Source organism: Neofelis nebulosa, chromosome X, assembly GCF_028018385.1.
Source record: "Neofelis nebulosa isolate mNeoNeb1 chromosome X, mNeoNeb1.pri, whole genome shotgun sequence".
Lineage (NCBI taxonomy): Eukaryota > Metazoa > Chordata > Mammalia > Carnivora > Felidae > Neofelis > Neofelis nebulosa.
Window position 1 is genome coordinate 124,227,786 of NC_080800.1, and position 19,580 is coordinate 124,247,365.

At 43.4% G+C, this 19,580-nt stretch overlaps 1 protein-coding gene across 2 annotated transcripts; it reads left to right on the top strand.

Moving 5' to 3' along the window:
* Positions 1 to 9,019: 9,019 nt before the first annotated feature.
* On the top strand, positions 9,020 to 19,310 carry VMA21 (vacuolar ATPase assembly factor VMA21). 2 transcript variants are annotated; one of them, XM_058712593.1, is made up of 4 exons: positions 9,020 to 9,121; positions 9,259 to 9,519; positions 14,578 to 14,687; positions 15,280 to 19,310. In XM_058712593.1, exons 2-4 carry the CDS (start codon positions 9,410 to 9,412, stop codon positions 15,420 to 15,422), a joined length of 363 nt encoding a protein of 120 aa, XP_058568576.1. In that variant the 5' UTR covers positions 9,020 to 9,121; positions 9,259 to 9,409; the 3' UTR covers positions 15,423 to 19,310. The 2 variants fall into 2 exon arrangements, with proteins under 2 accessions (XP_058568576.1, XP_058568578.1); XM_058712595.1 differs by lacking the exons at positions 9,020 to 9,121; positions 9,259 to 9,519 and adding an exon at positions 9,599 to 9,781.
* Positions 19,311 to 19,580: the final 270 nt, after the last annotated feature.

The following is a 19,580-nucleotide window of genomic DNA, read 5'->3' on the forward strand; positions in this document are numbered from 1 at the left end:
TCCATGTGCCAGGTCTTGGGCCAGAAAAGGCATTCTCTTCCCCTCAGCCCCACAGCTGGTGCCTTGGCTTTGCCATCTGGGAAATGAAAGGGTTGGATTCTGTGATCTTGAAAGTTCCTTCTAGCTGCAACATTCTAGGGGGGGTATTTGAATACCCTCCTTTTGAAGCTCCAAGTTTTTTAGGAAAACAATTACCATAAAAATGTTTCCAGGTTGGTGCACTGGCTTCTCTCAGGGCCTCACTGTTTGACAACCACTGTGCAGAGTTAAGTGATATTTACATGCAAAACTGCTTTACTGTGGGACACCATCATTACCCCAGTGTCAGGGGCCAAGGATAACACCCCATCACAGGCCTTCCCTGTTATATGGAGAAAGAAAGATTCATTCACTCATTCAGCTCAGCACAACTGTGTACACAAATCTGTACTAGGTGCTATTAAATATATGCCTGATCTTACCATGGGCTCAGAGAACACAAAATCATCCGATTTGGGGAGGAAGGCACTAATCATCTGAGAACCCTCCACCCCCACCTCTATCTCCATCACAGGGCAGGCAAGAGCCCACCAAGGGGGCAGATGTCTTTGTACAGCAGTTCTAAAAAGGGAACAGGTAGAAAGCGATTCTTTAGAATGAAAAGAAGCAACTTGCCATGGCTTCTGCCCTTGGATCCTGATGTGCCACCCCCTTCTGCTTTGTACTCACTACTAATTTCATCTCCCTTCTCTGTGGAAGCCCTTCAAACATCTGAAGACAGAGCTCTCCCTGCCCTTCTCTTCCTCAGACTACATAGCCTGTTCCTGCAGCCATTCCTCAGGTGACACCTGTGTGTGAGACTTGCTGTCCACCACACTGACTCTCTGTTCTCATTTCTTTGAAGTGGCTTCCTGTAATTCATCCTTGAAATCTTTCTCCTGCAGCAGATCACAAAGCTGTCAGTGGAACAAAGACGACCCAAGGGCTGCACTTAGATTGTAAAATGAGGAAAGAAATGGCTTAGTTCTTAGGAAACAATGTATGCTCTCACAAGACAGACAGTTCTCCAAGTGCCACTTTTCTCCACATATCCCAGAAAGGCCACAGAGGTCTCTTTAGTGCCAGCCACGTCTAGTTCTGACACCAACAGATGGGGAAGTAAGAAGCTCACTCTAGGGAAATGGGAGCCCCAGACAGTCACCCAGTCTAGTTCTCTCTCTCCTGTGCTACATCACATCATGATCTTGCAGTTTATCAGGTCATCAGCTTCTCCTAACAAACCATTTCCAGATAAGGTAAACTAAGGCCCAGAAAGGACTGACCTGTGTGTGGTCCCACAGCTAGGAAGTGGTGGAAGAACCCTATTCAAGTCCAGGCTTTGGCTCTGAGTCCAGTTCTTTCCAGCGGTAACCCAGCTGTTTTTTCAGTGGCCCTTTGTCTGCCTTGTGGACACATAGGTGAGATACCACCGTGACCAATGTGGGGACACACATTCGGCTCTAAAACTCCACCCAGGATAGTACAGAGAAGATCTGGCATCACCTGCATAGAGATTTGAGGGTCCTGTTGATGGATAAATGTGTTCCAGCAGTAAAATGTGGTCACTAACAAGTGTCGGCAAGGTTAATAGAGGCCAGCACCCACAGAGCAGAGCGGATAGTTAGGCTGACCTCTGCCACTGGCAGGCTACTTACACAGGTGGGAAAAGCAAGTCGGTTGTCTTTTTGTTTTCGAGCCAGGAAATAGAGGCTGGATAACCACTTGACAGTTTGCAATTCTAGGAAGTATTTTTGTGATCCTTTTGTGATGCTGTGAGCTCCACTGCCACACACACTCCCAAATGGGCAACATTTGCTCCACCTTGTATAGTGGGGCTTACGGGCCTTTTTGAGAAAAGATGTAGTGAACGGTGGTTGTCTTGGCCAGGCCCTGAGACATGTGGAAAGGCAGATGCCAGTGCCATGTGTCCAGAAAAAGCGTGAGGCACTGACGTTAAAGTGATGCTCCCGATGTAAAGTGGGTGGCAGGCAGCTTCCAGACTGTCTTCTTGGTGCAGAACTTTCTAGGGAGAAATCTTTTAGCTACTATTCTCTTGCAGTCAGATCTCAGCCTGACCTGGAAGCAGAGAACTGAGTGCACAACTTCTCCAAATCAAGATCTCCAAAAGAGCAGCTATTTTGTGGTGCAAACTTTGGCCTTCTTGGTTCACAAAGGCCCATGGACAGGCCTGCCTGGAGGGCCTCTCCAAGAAGCTGGCTCCTCTCTCACCCACTCTGGCTTCCTCAAGCCTGAAGTATCAGCTTGTTCACCACAGGGGGGTGTTGGACATAGTTGCTTACAAGAAAACCTAGGTCTACTCTAGGCTCTGGGGTCTCAGAGCCTAGAGGGTGGGAGGCAAGGTTGGAAGGCACTGAGCTTGGCCCTTGGGCATTTTAAGTGCAGTTGGTCGGCTCTATACTCCAAGGACTCTTAGGGGAATCACTTTGGGAACAGATCTTTTAAATCCTTATTCTTCTGGATTAATATCCTCACAGCAGAGTTTACAGAGCAGAGAAACAGAAAGAGGTGGGAGGGGGGAAGCCAGAGAAGTGGCCCTAGCAGGATTCTCAGCGCAGCTGACTGAGGGCACATGTTCAAGGCCCTGTCCTGTGGTGATACAGACATGAAAAAGCCATCAGCCATGTCCTCCTCTCCCCCTCTATGGTCTAGTGGAGAAGACTGGAAGCCCTAAGTACATTCACAGGATATAGAAGAAATCATAAACTATCATTTAGGCCTGAAATGCCCTAGGAGATATTGAGAGGAGGAATGGCACTTGGGAATTGGCAGAAATTGGGGCAAAGGCACTTCGGTTGGGGACACCACAGGAGCCGCTTCATAACCAGCATGTTTTAGATGTTCTACAAAGTCATCCGGGGTTTTTGTGTGTGAAGTTGGGGGAAGGGGAAGGAGGACTTTGGAGAGTATGAGGGCAATAGGGAGAGGGGAGAGCACACTGGAGAGACGCGGATGGTGGAGCCATGTAGGGCAGGGTCTGACCTGGGAGCCAAAGGAGCCAGGAAAGGGCTTTGTCTTGGCAGCAGGCATTCACACGTGTGTGAGGGGGTGCACATGCATGTATACAGGTGGACACACACACACATTTCTTGGCCTTTAGCAATTAGATAGTATAAGGGCAAATGCAAATTAAAAATAAGAGGCTAAATTCTCCCTGTAGAAAAATAAGGGAAGAGACTCTCTCATCTTTTCTTTCAGACTCTCTTTCTCTGTCCTTTTCAAATGTATGCGAAATTTTTTTAATGGCTAAGTCTCTTGCTGCGCCACAACTCAAGAAAGTTCCCTCCAGGGCCTGGGAGGCAAACCCTTGCAATGTCAACATCAAGGAAAAGAATGCCCCGTCTCCCAGTTTCCTGGGAGGAGATGAGCCTACCTTTGGCTTTTACTTGACTGAAAATTATTCAAACTACCAGATATAATGGCTTGTATCCACTTAGCTATATGAGGCTTTTGTCTTTGCAGTCCCTGCAGAGGGTTGCCTGTGATGTGCAGCACATTCTGGTTTCATGCTTCTTCAACAATAAAGTTGTTTGCTTTCTTTTACACCTTCGTGGGGAGGTTTCTTGGGCTGGGAGGAAACTGTATTCGCAGCAACACACGAACTCACATACACACGGCGCCCACACTCAAGCACAGTCACATGAGGGAGCGCTAGCGCACCCCCTCACTGCACACTTCCTGGCAGGCGGTTGGTGTCTTCTTCCCAGGACAGGTTTGGGAGTAGCAGCCTGGAACTGCTCCACCAGGAAGGCTTTGGTTATGGCTGGCTGGCAGGCAAGCTTTCTTTCTCCTCTGAGTCTTGCTTCTTGTACGTTGTACACCTGAAACTAACATAATATTATATGTCAATTATACCTCAGTAAAACAGAAGGTGGAGAACAGGAATACAAAAACAAAAATAACCCCAAACAAAAACTGCTTTTTCCCTTTGTGAACCTGCTAGAACTTTAGGTTTTCCCTGGCATTTCTCTGGCTCACTCACTCATTCATCAATTATGTATTAATTTTATTCAACGGATATTAAGAGTGCAGCTCGGCTGGGACTGCCAGCCTCGGGGAAAGAAAGAGCTTGGAGACCCAGATTTCAACCCAGAGACTCCGCTTGCTGGCAGAGCGCCAACACCCCTCCGGCCTCAGGCTCCCACCAGAGCTTGCGGGGGCAGATGGGCGGGGCTTCCTTCCCCGCCCCAAGCCCCGCCCCCGACTAGTGGGACCGTGAAGCTGCTCCTGCGTAGTTGGGGAGGAGACTTCGGACCAATGAGAGCCCAGTAAACTGGAGGCCAGACGCGCTGCCCCCCTGGCCCAACTGCTTGGCGCTCCAGAGCACCAGACCCCCGAGGTCTAGGCCCCTGGCCGGCCTGCAAGCTGGCCCTGTGCAGTGTTTCTGCACTTTAGGGTCTGGGCGAGCCCCGGCCTCACTTTGTCTGCAATGGGCACTGACCTCTTTGTTCAACCAACGGGTCACAAGCACCACCTCCAAACCTAGCCCTTGGGATACTCTTTGTGGTGGCAGGCCTACGTGGAAAGCACTTCGGCCAGGATCCTTCAGCTTGGCGCTGGCAACTGGTGCTCTGCCGCTCTTCCTGGGCCTCCGTTCCTCTCGTAGTAACAAACCCCGCGATGTGCCAGGGGACACAAGACCCTAGTCAGACCTTGCACGACCCTTGGCAGGTGGGGTCTGTTTCACCGTACCCCAGTGCCTGCTTTTTTCCTTGGCCAGAAAGAAGGTCCCTCCGGCTCCATTTAGTGCACTACAGTTGTCAGCTCCTGGGCTTCAGATCCTGAGAGGTCAGGTGGGCAAGGATAGTCCTCATCCATGGCCCCAAATATTCCCTGACTCCATTGGCAAGTCCCTTTACTGGATTTAAGATCCCACCTTAGTTCTTCAGCAGGCACAGTTGGGAGAGGCAGCCTGATGTAAATTTTAGGAAAATGATTGAGTGTCAGGAGACAAGGGGTGCTGTGAGGCCTTCACCCAACTTCAAAATTTTCCTCAGCCTCAGTTTTTCCACCTATGAAATGGAGATGATATATAAATTATAGAGATTGTGAATAGAACTGTAAACTGAAGCATTGGGCACACTCTCTCCAGTAGTGGCGGTGGCCAGAGGTCAATGGAGATGAGATGAATGAAAGAGGCTGGATTCAAACAAAAATTCTCATCCTTAAGTAAAACTTGCATTTCATTAATAAGTGTTTGTTGGGGCACCTGGGTGGCTCAGTGGGTTGAACGTCTGACTCTTGATTTCGGCTCAGGTCATGATCCCAAGGTCCATGAGACGGAGCTCCAGGCTAACAGCAAGGAGCCTGCTTGGGATTCGCGCTCTCGCTCTCGCTCCCGCTCCCGCTCCGCTCCGCTCCCGGCTTCTCCCCCTGCTCGCTGCCTATTGCGTGCGTGCGCACTCTCCCTCTCTAAATAAATAAACATGAAAAAAAAATAAGTGTTTGTTAAATAAATTAGTTATTTACTCTTACAAGAGACATCAGCAAATAAACAACAAAAACTTGCATTTCATTGCCTAGGGGTTCCTGACAGAAGAGGTTTTTACTAAAATAACCCCCAGCTAAAACTGCTTATTTATTTTTTCTAGAAGTGGAACTAAGTTTTTTCACCAGAGGGCATCTTTTACCAATTTGTATAAGAAAAAAAAAAAATCCAAACCCATTGCACCCCACATTACACAGAAGCCAGAGTTTCTCTCTCTCTCTCCCCCTCCCTTTCCGTCTCTCTTTCTTTCTCTCCCTCTCTCAATGACTTTTATTGATTGTATGGTGGAGCTTATTTCTATTTTCCCCATGGCTTAGATTTTAAAATGCCACGCTGTGCAAGGATTGGCTTCAGAAAGTGCCATTTGGTGTTTCAAGTATGGCCATTCCCATCTAACCCCACCACCAGCTACCCAAAGGGGAACTTCAGGACAGGGGGTGGGGTGCTGTGTGAGTCAGCAAAGAAAATTGAGGGGTATTACCAAACTCAACTTTGTGTACAATTTCCATGTCACTGGGTTTACAGTACAGAGGTTTAAAACAACATGTATTAGAGACAAAACACTAGATTGAGAGGAATTATAAATTCTCCAATCCTGTCACTAATCTAATGAGTTTGGGGCAAGTCACTACCCATCTTTAGCTCTGTTATCTCAACTGAAATGAAAGGGCCAGACTGGTGCTCTTGCCCTTTAAGATAATCATTTTCTGATTCTTAGGGAATAAGAGAGGCACCCCTTAGGGTTGCCTCCATCGTGACCATGCCCCCTGACACCCCATTTCATTCCCATGGCAACCAATGTTTGGGCTCCACTGACCTCTAGTTCTCTAGCAGCTGCTGCAGGTAGGAGGTTGCAGGACTTTGTTGAGGGACCAGAGTGCTTTTCTCTTATGACTTGAATTTATTCTAAAAGTTCTATCTTCACCTCAGTGAGCTCACAGTAAATGTTGGTGAAATGTGAAGTCAGCAACAAAAAGAGGTATGACAGCTGTAGTTTACAAAAAAACCCAACAAACACTAATATATGAGATTCAGTAGGCATTTTGTCCCATATCAAATTTCCTTTATGAATGATTCTTGTCTGAGTTGTCACACAACTGCCACAGAGGCTGCTAATGGAAGAGTGTAAAAGTGCTTGTCTGGAGACAGGACTCGAGCTAGGCCCTCTAGATATACATGTGTGACTTCTGACAAGTCCCTTCCCTCTCCAGAACACAGGTTCCTCCTCTGTACAAGAGTTTAGACTACTCGTATGGGATGAATTGCCTCTCCCCTGCCCCCACCCAATTCCTATGTTGAACTCCTAACCCCCAGTATCTCAGAATGGGACCTTATTTAGAAATTGGGTGGCAGATGTGATTAGTTAAGTTGAGGTCATGCTGGAGTATGGTAGGCCCCTACTCCAACATGACTGGAGTCTTTATAAAAATAAGATATTTTGACACAGATACAGACACATGGAGAATGCCACGTAAAGACAAATGCAGAAATCTGGGGGACGCGTCTACAAATCAAGAATCACCAAAGATTGCCCACAAACTATCAGAAACTAGGTGAGAGGCTTGTAATAGATTCTCCCTCATCATCCTCAGAAGAAATCAACTGCTGACACCTTATCCCAGACTTCTAGCCTCCAGAACTGTGTGATAATCTCTTTTGTTTAAGCCATTCTGATAGAGTAAGTTAGACATGAGCTGGAGGCAAAGGCGGTGTTAAATAGGTGACACGTACGAAGCTTGGGGGCACAATGTCCTGACTTTGTGGCTGTTAGCATCCTGGTCTTATGGCTTCCAACACCCCCAGACTGACAGACCTAGAGCCACAGGTGCAGAACCTGAGCTCTCCTCTTCAACCTTGGCCTCAGGGTAACCTACAGCTCCATTATAATAGATTTACATTGTTTTTTCAACTCCTCCCCCTGAGGGAAGGTGGCCCTGGACTCTTCTGGCCAGAACCTTGTGGGGCCAGAAAACTCCCCCTCCCAGCTGGTAGGAGGCGTTTCTCACATGATCGGAAGCACCCTCACTGGGAGACCCCCCTAGCTGTGACCCATCCAGAACCTATGCAAACATAAAAAGAAAAGACACCCCAAACCCCGGTGCAGCTGCCACCTCTGGGCCTGTCTGCTCTGCCACCTGGAGAGTGCACTGTCCTTAATAAACTGCTTTGTGCTTGTTACTTTCCTCCTGGCTGTCTTTATTTGAGCGCAGGTCCTCATGTAAATGTTCCGTGGGGGATCCAAGAATAGAGGCTTCCATTCATTCACACAATGCAGACGCTCCCACTGGTAACAATTCAATTTGCAGTACTTTGCTAAGGTAGCCCCAGCAAGCTAACACTACTATATCAGTGGTTCCTAATCTTTATTGAGCATCTACGATATACCAGGCCATATTCTAGGCATTCGAGATACACAGTCACAAAGTTCCCTCCTCATTTGTCTGTTCTATATGTTTTAAAAGATTTAGTCGCCCAAGTATATTATGGCTTATTTTAGTTTAGTAATCATTTATTTTCTAATGAGATAAGCGGGATTACCTCACCAATATGATATAGTGTCTAAAATCAAAGAAAGGTCATGCTCTAAGTAGCTGTTGATTCCTTATAGCAGGTAAATACATTAAATTTATTAGGTTTTTTACAAATATTGAAAATTATTTTCAGAAACCTCATTACCACATTTATGGATCCCTAGGGTTTCAAGGGCCTCGTTACTGGGTGATTAGCTAGAGCAGGGGTGGCCAACTTTTCCTGTAAAGGGCCAGCTAGTAAACATTTTATGCTTCGTGAACTATACAGTCGCTGTCACAACTATACAACACTGCCACTGCAGTGCGAAAGCAGCTGTAGATGATACAAGTTAATGAGCATGGCTGAGTTCCAATGGAATTTTACTTATGGACACTGAAATCTAAATTTGATATAATTTTCATGTGTGGCACAATATTACTCTTATTTCGATTTTTTTCAACCATTTTAAATGGAAAACCCATTTTTAACTCACGAGCTATAGGAAAACAGGTGGCAGGCAGGCTGTATGTATTTGGTGGGCTGGCCACAGTTTGACATCCCCACAGATTGTCATTCTGCCCTAGTTCCAGTATTAGGTGATTCTTGTCACCCTGAGTCTAGATGAGGCCCAGACAGGGATTAAGTTTGAACTCAAATCCAGGCTTCGTGTTGGCTAGTCCACAGCGCTTAACACTGTTCTGAGCTGCTGTTTTAGTCACGATTTCAGATGTGGTCTTTGTATCCATGTGGTGCAGAAAATAGATGTGTGGTCAGCGGCCCCTTCCAGGAGTTGACCATGTAAGGGTTGTCCTCTTATTAGCAGCCAGTGGCAGCGTTATTTTGTCAAGCCTGACCCTAGGCTTACAGCACTGTTTTCGTTTATACCTCTCTCGGGTTGCGCGGGCCCCGGAGGGCCATCTGTTCCTTACTATTTGAGTCCCTGTTGTCTCATTGGCGGCTTTCTGAGCAGCTGCAAAATGTTTTTAACTTGAAGTGGAAGTTGGGGTCACCGGTGTCGTCAGGCCTGAACAGTCACTCTCAGTAAGGGCTCTTTCAACTCTGACATTGACTAGCTCACGGACTCGGGTGAGTGTCAAACTAACTCCTCCCACTTTCCCACGGCTGGACTTTCACTGTTGGTAACAATGAGGCGTTTCACGAGGGCTGGGGAATAACGTGCATTGCTTTTTTGTGTTGTCTTCGGAAACTGCTTGGTTGCCTAGCACCACAGTCCTCTGCCTGGTCGTCCTTCTTTGCGACTCGTCTTCTCCGGTAGCCTCGCAACCGCAGCTCGGAGGCAGGGGTCTTGAGAGGGACCAGAGGTGCTCACACCCGCTCAGGGGGCGGCGGCAGCGCCGCCCACCCCGGAGGATCATGCTGCGAGGCAAGTCCCGGCTCAACGTGGAGTGGCTGGGCTACTCGCCAGGCCTGTTCCTGGAGCGCAGACAGCTCCTGGCAGGGCGCGCGCCTCGGAGCCCCGGCCGGTAAGTCACGTGAACACCTGCGCCCGCGCCCGCGCCGGCGCAGCTCAACGTCACCGGGGCGCGCCGCACTTGCGCAATGCGTCCCGCCGCCCGGCACTCGTCGGCACTTCCGGCGTGGCTCGCCTCCGTCGGCCTTCAGTCGCGCAGACCCAGCGAGGTCGCTGAGCCCAGCCCGCCTCTGAGCACCTGCTTGCGGGCTCGGCTGCCCTATGGAGCGCCTTGATAAAGCGTCGCTGAACGCGCTGCAGCCTCCCGACTTCAGGTAGTCCGGAGCAGGGCCCAGGCCGGGCAGGGGCCCCGACCGCAAGGCGACCTGGCCTTGGCCTGGAGTGGGGTGTGAGGGAAGGCTCGAGCCGAGCGGGCTGGCCTGCGGTGGGTGTGAGGTGTGGACCCTTGGGGGAGGGGTGCGAGGTGGGGGAGAAGGGACGCAGGTTGGGGCCTGCAGCATCTACACGCACGGGAGCAGGGACCCGGGGTCATAGGGGAGAGGTCGGTGGGCCTTCGGTTCATGCCTCTGTTCTAGCACTTCCTCTCGCTGTCGTCTTGTTTTGCCATCTTGCTCTCTGCAATCTCTCCCCACTGCAGGGTGAGCTCCCTGAGGACAGAAACCCGGCCTTCTTCATCTCCGTGTCCCCTACGGGGCCTGCATCGTCGGGGCTTAAATGTTTGCTGTATGAATGAACGAAGGGAGGGGAGTAGGGGCTGTCCCTGGTTTGAGACTGCTTCACTTGGGGGAGTTAGTAGGATGGGGGTTGGTGGCTGAGTAGAATGGTAGTTCTGGCCGACTAACCTAGCCATTGATACCTCGGTAGGCAAGAGGGTGGAGAGGAAGTTGGCTACCATTTGATGATGACATACTGTGTGCCAGGCTCAACTTATGCTTTTGATTACATACGTTAGCAAAATTAAGTAAGTGCTTGGTTTGCCTTTTTTTTTCATTAAAGAAGATGAAGTTGACTCAGGGTAAGTCACTTGCCCAAGATCACACAGGCCACACTAAATTAGTAAGTGTTAAATCTGACATTTGTTCAATTGCACTGACTCCAAAGCCCGTGATCTTTGGAACCCTGTGACATTTTTCAGTCTCTTACGATGTCACTCTAAATGTTTATTATTATTATTGTTGTTGTTGTTTACTAGTGAGGATACCAACAGATATTTTTGTCAAGTACCCTAAGAATACGGTTTAGCCCTCCTAGACTGATTCTAGTGTTTCCTAATTGAATTTTCAGTGTAATCTACTTGCAGTGGAAGTCTTGGCTTGCCACGGAAGGGAACATAGTAAACCCTTTTTCACTTTTTACTTTAAGCTCCAAAAATTTGACTTTTATTCTGGGTTATGACCTCACAAATATAGGACAGAGTATATATAAAGTTAAGCACAGAAACTTTTGAAAACTAGCAAACTTCCTCTATTGTTTTTAGGACATTTTCACTTTGGCTTCCAGCCACACCCCCACTGCACCTGGCAGTTCTGCCTGCACAAGCCAGCTTATGTGTAGCACGTGAATTATTCTGAAACAAAGCAACTGATGTCACTCAATTGGTTTCTTCTATGTATCTCTTATTGGGTGTTAACTGAGACTTGTTAGAAATGAAGAATGGGAAAGTCCAGAATTCAAGTGGGCCTCAAAGAAATAACTCAGGATGAACTTACTGCTCCCATACTTTTAAAACCACCTAGAGTTTACCCACTTCATAAGAACTTCTGCAGCAAGCACTAAGCAGGTACAGCTTATCACGTTCCCTTCTGTGGCAAGCTTGACGTTGAGTCTGTGGGGCTAGAGATTAACATGTAGAAAAGAAAAGATTATGTTTGAGTTGTGGGATTGTAAATGATTTTGTTTGCCTTAACACATTTTTATATGGTATTCTATCATCTTTTCAGTAATAATGTTTTCTGAAAGCCAGGTCAGATATTATACATTCAAGAGACATAATCTCAAGAACCAAACCAGTTTCACTCCCTTTCTCTGGATTCTCAGTCTTTGTTTCTTTATCAGGTTAGCTATCTTAGCTTTGCATACCTAAAACCCATGCTTTAACTCACCATAGAAACAACCAAGAAGGTCATGTTTTTTTGTTGTGGTTCATAAAAGAAGGGGTCAAATACTGACATTGAAGTTTTGTGGAACTACTGAAGAACTACTCATATTCTTCATGAAGATTACACAATAAATTTTTGTAAAAGTTTACTACTGGGAAACAGTTTAAGGGCGCATAAGTATATTAGATGACAATGGTACACCTCAGTAATCACCGTAGTAGGATGTGTTAAAAGATGATCCATTGAAATATGGAAAGAAAATATTAGAACTTCTACATTAATTTATTTTTAGCCTTATACTTTTTTAGTATCTATTTTTGCATATGTTTTGTATTTTAAGGAATGTATTGATAATATTTTTGTAGATAAATCTGTTTAAAAAATCAGTATGCCTTTATGGGGTCTGTGCTTAAAACTTAAACTTAAAAAGGATTAATAGTCAAAAAAGTTTGTAGACCAGAAACTTGAGATGTTCCTTTCCTTTCTGGGATGAAAGAAACCTCCTAGCTAATAATTTACACAGTTAGAGGAACCCCTTTGGCTGGATTTTCTAGGGCACCAAAGAAATGTGCAGGACTGACTATATAGGAAACAAGCTGGCACATTGAGTGCTGTAATAACAGGTAGGAACTAACTGTAATTGGGTTCCAAAGCGATTAATTATTCCAGCTGGAGTAATCAGGAAAGATACTTGGAGGAGAGGCTGTTTTTTTTTTGGGGGGGGGGACCTTGAAGACTGGGCCGTCTCCTTCCTAAAGATACAGATAAAAACCAGAGCCTCTGAGGATTACCAGAAAGAGAATTAAGTCCAAATGTTGAGTATAAGCATAAAGTGTGAAGTGTGTTAAGGTGGTCTGAGGGTGGTTAGATTTAAGGGACAAAAAAGACCTTAAGCTAAATGATTAAAGTTATAGGGTTTACTGCTTTTACAATACAGGTGGTAGTAGGTGTGAGGTACAGATGTGTCTAGGGTTGCTGGAAACTTACTACAGCTTTCAGTAGTGCTGCTCATTTGTAACAATGTATAGAACAAATGCTGGCATATGTCTACTTATTTATTGAAAAGTCCGTGAGATAACATTAAGGAACATTTTTTAAAATGGGAAAATAACTAGTTTTGTATGTTGATCTGGAGTCCTTTTTTATGTAAACACATTTTTAACATAACTGGAATAGCATGTGTCAGGGGTTCGTGAAGTTTTTCTGTAAAGGGCCAGATGGTAAATATTAGGTTTTTGAAGGCCATATAGTCTAGCACCACGACTCAGCTTGTCCTTTCTAGCTCCAAAGCCATCTTATTGTTTTTAAATGTTTTTATTTATTTCTGAAAGAGAGAGTGAGCAAGTGCAAGTGGGGGAGGGGGCAGAAAGAGAGGGAGACAACAGAATCCGAAGCAGGCACCAGGCTCCTAGCTGTCAGCACATGACACGGGGCTCGAACTCACGAACCTTGTGGTCATAACCTGAGCTGAAGTCGGATGCTTAACCGACTGAGCCACCCAGGTGCCCCCAAAGCCATCTTAGATGATACATAATGTGGGTGTGTCTGTGTTCCTGCTAAACTTTATTTATAGAAATAGGCATTGGGCCCTCATGCCTTGTTTTGCAGACCCCGGATATACATGATACAGTGTAGTTTGCCTTGTTCATTTGTCACACGAATACTTTCTGAGAAATGGTCAGGATTCTTTTTATTTTTTTTATTTTTACTTTTTTAATGTTTGTTTATTTTTGAGAGAGAGACAGAGTGTGAGTGGGAGAAGGGCAGAGAGAGAGAGGGAGATGCAGAATCCAAAGTAGGCACCAGGCTCTGAGCTGTCAGCACAGACTGTGAAGCAGGGCTTGAACCCATGGACTGTGAGATCATGGCCTGAGCCGAAGTCAGACGTTCAGCTGACTGAGTCACCCAGGTGCCTAGTCAGAATTCTTTTTAATGTGTCCATATATTGATAGACCTCATTTGTGAAACCATTTTCTTATTATGGATATTTTTATGTTATCCGGTTTTGTTTGTGCTTTTATGTTAATCCTTATATTAATGTTTTTAAGTAGCAGATTATCAGATTTGTTTTTCTTTATGTAATTTGAAAAGCTTGATTGCATTCTTCAGAATAGTTTTATTTTTTTTAATTAAAAAAAAATTTTTTTTAATGTTTATTTATTTTTGACAGAGAGAGAGAGACAGAGCATGAGCAGGGGAGGGGCAGAGAGAGAGGGAGACACAGAATCGGAAACAGGCTCCAGGCTCTGAGCTGCCAGCACAGAGCCCGATGCGGGGCTCGAACTCACAGACTGCGAGATCATGACCTGAGCCGAAGTCGGACGCTCAACCGACTGAGCCACCCAGGTGCCCCCAGAATAGTTTTATTGTACTCTGGAACAAAACTTTTTCCATTGGAATATTTCCTTGATTTAAAAATAGCCATGGACAGACAGAATTCACTGAATAGAAGGTGTTTTGACATTAAATTTTTAATGCATCCATGTTACATGAAGACTAAGTTGTACTGTAGCTATTTAATAACAAAGCAATTAAAGTAAGTTTCCTTTAACGACATCCAGATTGTTCTAGGCTGCTTTTTCTTTGGAGATTCTCATAACTTGTTTGTACTGTATCCAGCTAGCCCTCCATAGGATGCTTTGTGAATGAACATTCATTAGTTGTGGACATTCATTAGTTGTTTTCTTTGTATCTTTTCCTTTGCTACCTCCATTATAAATTTGGTAATTAGGGTACACTTTATAGCATTTTGAAGACTACAAACCACTTTCATACTTTGACGCTTCCTCTCACACTGGATCTGAATGGCAGTCTCTTGAATGGTCTCTGGGTCTCTAGGATCTTCCAGTTTTGAGTCCCTGAGTCGACTCTTCTTCCTCTGCCCACTGCTTCCAAGGCAGGGCCAGGGTTTCCAGTGTCTTCTCTATGGGTATTTATAGTGGTTATGGACACAAGAACAGTTGGAAATAGCCTAGCAGGTTCTGATTTTCTCTTTGTTTACTTTGTTCCAGAAATGAAAGTTCATTAGCATCTACCCTGAAGACGCTCCTGTTCTTCACAGCTTTAATGATCACTGTACCTATTGGGTTGTATTTCACGACTAAATCTTATGTTTTTGAAGGTAATCCTAGATGATAAAACAAGACCTTTTCCTCCTTAGTATATTTAAGACTCTGTGTTTTTGTGATCTCCTTATATCTGTAAGCTGGGTACTCTTCATTTGCTTCTTCCATCTGTTCCTGTATTGCTTTTCAAAAATCATGTTGTTCAAATAAATCTTCCTTCATGAAGTTAACTTTTTCATCAGTTATTTTAGCTTGACAGTGTATTTGTGGATGGTTTTCTGTGAAATAGCTTGCAGGTCTTTTCTTCTACTATACCTCTGAGAGCAAGAGTCGGCTGACATGGGAGGAGGAATTTGGGGGAATGTCCCTTTGGTGGCAGACATTAGTAGGAAGAGAAAATAAAGTCCCCCTTTTTATGTTGAAGTCCTTAAGTGAAGTGATAATTACAGTTTTCATTTAGAATAATGTCTTTGTGTATAGAAGGTTTTCAAATCTTTAAATGAATACATGATTTATCACCACCCAAGGTATTACTTTTTAATTGCCTGACTAGCTAAATAAATATATACCTAATAAAAATTAGTATGCTTTGTTTTTTGCGCTTTGATAAATTTTGGAATAAAATGGAAACTTTTTTTCTCTTGATAGGCGCCTTTGGGATGTCCAATAGGGACAGCTATTTTTATGCTGCTATTGTTGCGGTGGTCGCCGTCCACGTGGTGTTGGCCCTCTTTGTTTATGTGGCCTGGAATGAAGGCTCACGACAGTGGCGTGAAGGCAAACAGGATTAAATTGAACATCACCTTTTGATAGCATTAAATTGATTTTTAAAAATGGTAAATGCGTCTGGGATATTGATGATTTCAATAAAGTTGAGAACATGTTAAAAATCAATCTGAAGGAGTCACATTTGACTAGTGTAAATTTTGATCCTTCTAATACAATGATTTGTATCATCAGTTTTAACTGTATGAACCTCTCATCTGCAAATGAGAATTTGAAAAAGTTAAGTTGGTCACAAGTAAGTATGTTAACTTAGTGACACATTCTGGGGAGAATTTGATTATCTCACTACCAAAAATGTTTTATAGCATTTTGTCTTTTGGTTGGTTTTAAGTTTCACTCCTCTGGATACATTAAGATGTACACACTGTTCTTCACTGGAACCCTTTCCCTGACTATCGTGAAAGTCTGTGTCATCAGATTTTAGGTTGTAAATTCCTATGCAGAATTGTTTGAATTGTGGATTTGGGACTTAATCTGAATGTCAGTGAGAAATTTTGTGTAAAGCGTAATCTGTAGTCAATAGGAATCTTTCATTACATTATTTCACGGGGGAAACTAGGCTGAATCACACCCATTCATGGAAAAGGACTGGCTTTCTGATGATCTAGGCAGCAAAGCAAAGGTAGCTACCTGGGTACTCAGCCTTTGCCGGCTAGCCTGTGCTTTCAGACTAACTTTTTAATGATCTGCTTTGCTGTGTTGTTCAACAATGAAGCTATGCTTTAATTACAAGTTTTGTGTAAACTCCCTTTCAATTAGTTTCTCCTACTTTTTAATGATGTATATGGTACGAATTTATGTTTAAGTGTATTTATTTTCACGTAGTTAGGAAGTACAAACAATCCTGAGAATAGATTATTTTTATCATCCATGAAGTATTCTTGGGATCGCTAGTCAGGTCTTTATTTTTTTAGAGTAAGAGCACACATGTGAACATGTACGTGAGTGGGGGAGGGGCAGAAAGGGAGAGAGAATACCCAGTAGGCTCCAAAGCTCAGCGCAGAGCGTGACACGGGGCTCCATCCCCCAACCCTGAAATCATGACCTGAGCCGAAATCAAGAGATGGATGCTCAACCGACTGTGCCATCCAGGCGCCCCTAGTCAGTCTTTCTTAATCAGAGCTGTTATATCCCAGATATATATTGTTAGATAATCCTGAGGTCCTATCTGATAGAAAAAGACCCTGTGGTTTTACTTCACTATCCTTAGTCTATTCTCTCCAGCTACTTAGCACTACTTGTGTGTAGTCTAAAAACACACCTGGAAAAATGAATAGTGAAACAGAGAATTTAAATTCCCTGTGATGGTACCACCCGGACATAACCACTAGTTTGGTTTACAGCCTGTGTGCATTTCCTAATGCTAGTTCAATACACTGAACTTTTGGTTTAAGTTCAAATTCTGCCTGTGCTACCTGACAGCTATTTGTGTTTTTTCAGATGAATGATTATTGGCCATTTTCTTAAAAAAGTACATTCTACCTTTACTCTTTTTACTAGACCTCTCATTGTTCAAATTTCCTGTTATTAGTAACCCCTAATACAATGGCCCTTGCTGTTTTTGGCATTACTGATTTGTCTGTTCACCCCTATTTTGATGTGGAACTGGACTAAAGGAATAGGGAGATGATTAGGCATAAAAGCTAAATAGGCACTGTATTTAATTGTTGAGAAAAAGGATTATTGTAGGACTATTTTTTATTGCTTATAGTTAAATATTGTCTACACTTTAAACGTCTTTAAGCAGTTATTCTAAATGTAAAGTGTTTTCTTAAAGACCACAGTTTTCATGTAAAATTGTACAAATTTAATATAAAATTGTAGAATACCCCAGTTTGAGTCTGGGGTACTATGTGGTAGATTTCTAAATGGTCATCCCTTCTTTAGATGCCTCAACAGAATTGTCCACCTAGTTTCTTTTCTATAACGCCAAGGTTTTGTACTTTGGGGATCTTATGCTATTTGTAAAATATTAATGTCCAGTGTTAGATGATTTTGTTTTCAGATGTTTGCTGAGTAGAAAATGATATGGATGTTTTTCTGCAAGTATTTAAACCCGGGATTCATGCAAAAGCAGTTGTAATTTCCTCTTGGAAAATGTACCAAGTGTTTGGAAGTTAGAATTGGATGCTAGGGTTGATATTTAGGATTGTTACAATATAGACTTGCTTTCAAACCAGTTGAGTTTTTCCTGGGGTTTTAACTGTTAACTTACTACTTTGCTGCTCTTGAAATAACATGTGGTATTTGACATAAGATTTATTTTTCAAGATGTCTCATGGATTTCCTCTTGCACAATGTACATACTTCAGGATGTATAGAAAGGAAAGCTACAATTGAGCCCTTGTAAATGTTTTAAGATAGGAATATGTTCACTCTCGTTCCAAAATGGATTGTAAGAATAACCTCAATTAGGAAGTGTAACTGGAAGGGTCAGCACAAACTACTGATAAACACATTATCTTCCTCACCTCGCCTCCCATTTTGCCCCCCCCCCCCAGAATATAATCATTCCTTCCCCATTATGCTAAAAAATGAAGTGTGTTGTAGAATGTATCTGTCATTCGCTCTTCAAGTGGATAGATAGCATTTTACATGTAACAGCAGAATTCAGTTTTGAGTTGTTATGGAAGGAATTTAAACATCCATTAAAAAAGACCTCCTGTTTCATGGAAATCTAACAAATGCATTGTAATAATTAGACTGTTTTCATCATAAAAATCTTAGCACCTTTGCCAAAAGAGGCAACTGATTGACTTATTTGATGTTTATTTGCCATTTTCATATAAATTTTATATATCCATCTAGAGTACCCAAGAAGACCAGTAAAAACAGTTAAATAAGATGTACCCAAGGAAAGATGATAGCCAAGGGTACATGAAATAAAGGATTTAAATCCTGATTTAAAAATCTTGTGTGTTTTTCTCATCTCTAGACAAGTTCATGTTTATTGTTTTTTTTATGACCCAGTGAAGTTGTAGAGCATTGTTGGGCCCAGTTTATAAATGGTTCAAAAATAACACACAATTTGTCACTTGTCTTATAGGTCAGCAGCAGATTTTCTCTGCTGTCAAGTGATCTGTGTCCTCCAACAGAGTGGTACAACTTTATTAGTTCAGACTCTACTCTTACATTTAAGATAAGTTTTGTGAGAGCTGGGATGAAGCAACATGTTAATAACTTGACAAGATTTATTTCTTCTTTTTTGCAGAGGGAAAGGGTCACCTGAGAAAATAAATTATTTTCAGGGACGTTGGGAATCTAATGGTAACTATTACGTGTAATTTATGAATAGTTGAATCATTTATATATTCATTAAAATAGTCTGGAATTCCTGAACTTATCACTCCTGACCACACTTTCCTATTTCATTGCTACATATACTCAAGAGTAGTATCTGCTTTCTTTTTTAAGATGTTCTATAAGTCATATTTGTCAGTCACACAGACTCGTCTTCCTTCTTCTCAAGTTCAGTGAAATCTCACTGAACGGGAATAATAGCAGTAGCTAACAACATCTGCACAGCACCTTACAGTTTGCAAAGAACGTTCACATATTCTTGTTTGAGTTTTGCATAGTGAACCTGTTACGAGATGTCTTTTGACATCCTTGCTGGAGATGTTAGAATCTTTAACTCAGTAGAGTCATTGAATATTCTGTAGTCTTTGAATATAGTGCCCTGACTAGGGGCAGAGTTTAGATGCACTATTTTGAAAGGTGTGTGTAATTATTGAAATGGGGGGCTTGAGTTCTTTAGCCACTTGAATCAGATTTACTTTTGTAAGTGATACTTTTCTAACTGCTACTTGGGTGGATTTTGTATCCATTATATTCCAGCCTGTATTTGTATAAATTTACCATCTGTTGTCATTAAAAAAGTGTTTGTAATGCCACTTTGACGTGTCCTGATTCAATGAATAGTAAGTTTATTAACATCTTTTTTTTTAAACATGTTTGCCTCTGTACCGTATAAAATATATACAAAGTTGTCAAGGGTAAGCTTTTATGTAATAATTATAGACTGGAGATGTTCAAACTGGTGGCAGCTCTGAGGGGTACTGGGACAGAAAGGGCCGGTTTTACCCCATCCGTGGTGGACCCATCACAACTGCTGTGGGGGGAAAGAAAGCAGCATCTTGGCCTGTGGCTTTTTAAAGAAAATT

Excerpts from the sequence above, each read along its gene's own strand:
- VMA21 (XM_058712593.1), top strand. The coding sequence starts at position 9,410 with ATGCTGCGAGGCAAGTCCCGGCTCAACGTGGAGTGGCTGGGCTACTCG. Across the intron at positions 9,520-14,577 it reads GCGCCTCGGAGCCCCGGCCG|AAATGAAAGTTCATTAGCAT; the intron begins GTAAGTCACGTG and ends ACTTTGTTCCAG. Across the intron at positions 14,688-15,279 it reads TAAATCTTATGTTTTTGAAG|GCGCCTTTGGGATGTCCAAT; the intron begins GTAATCCTAGAT and ends TTCTCTTGATAG.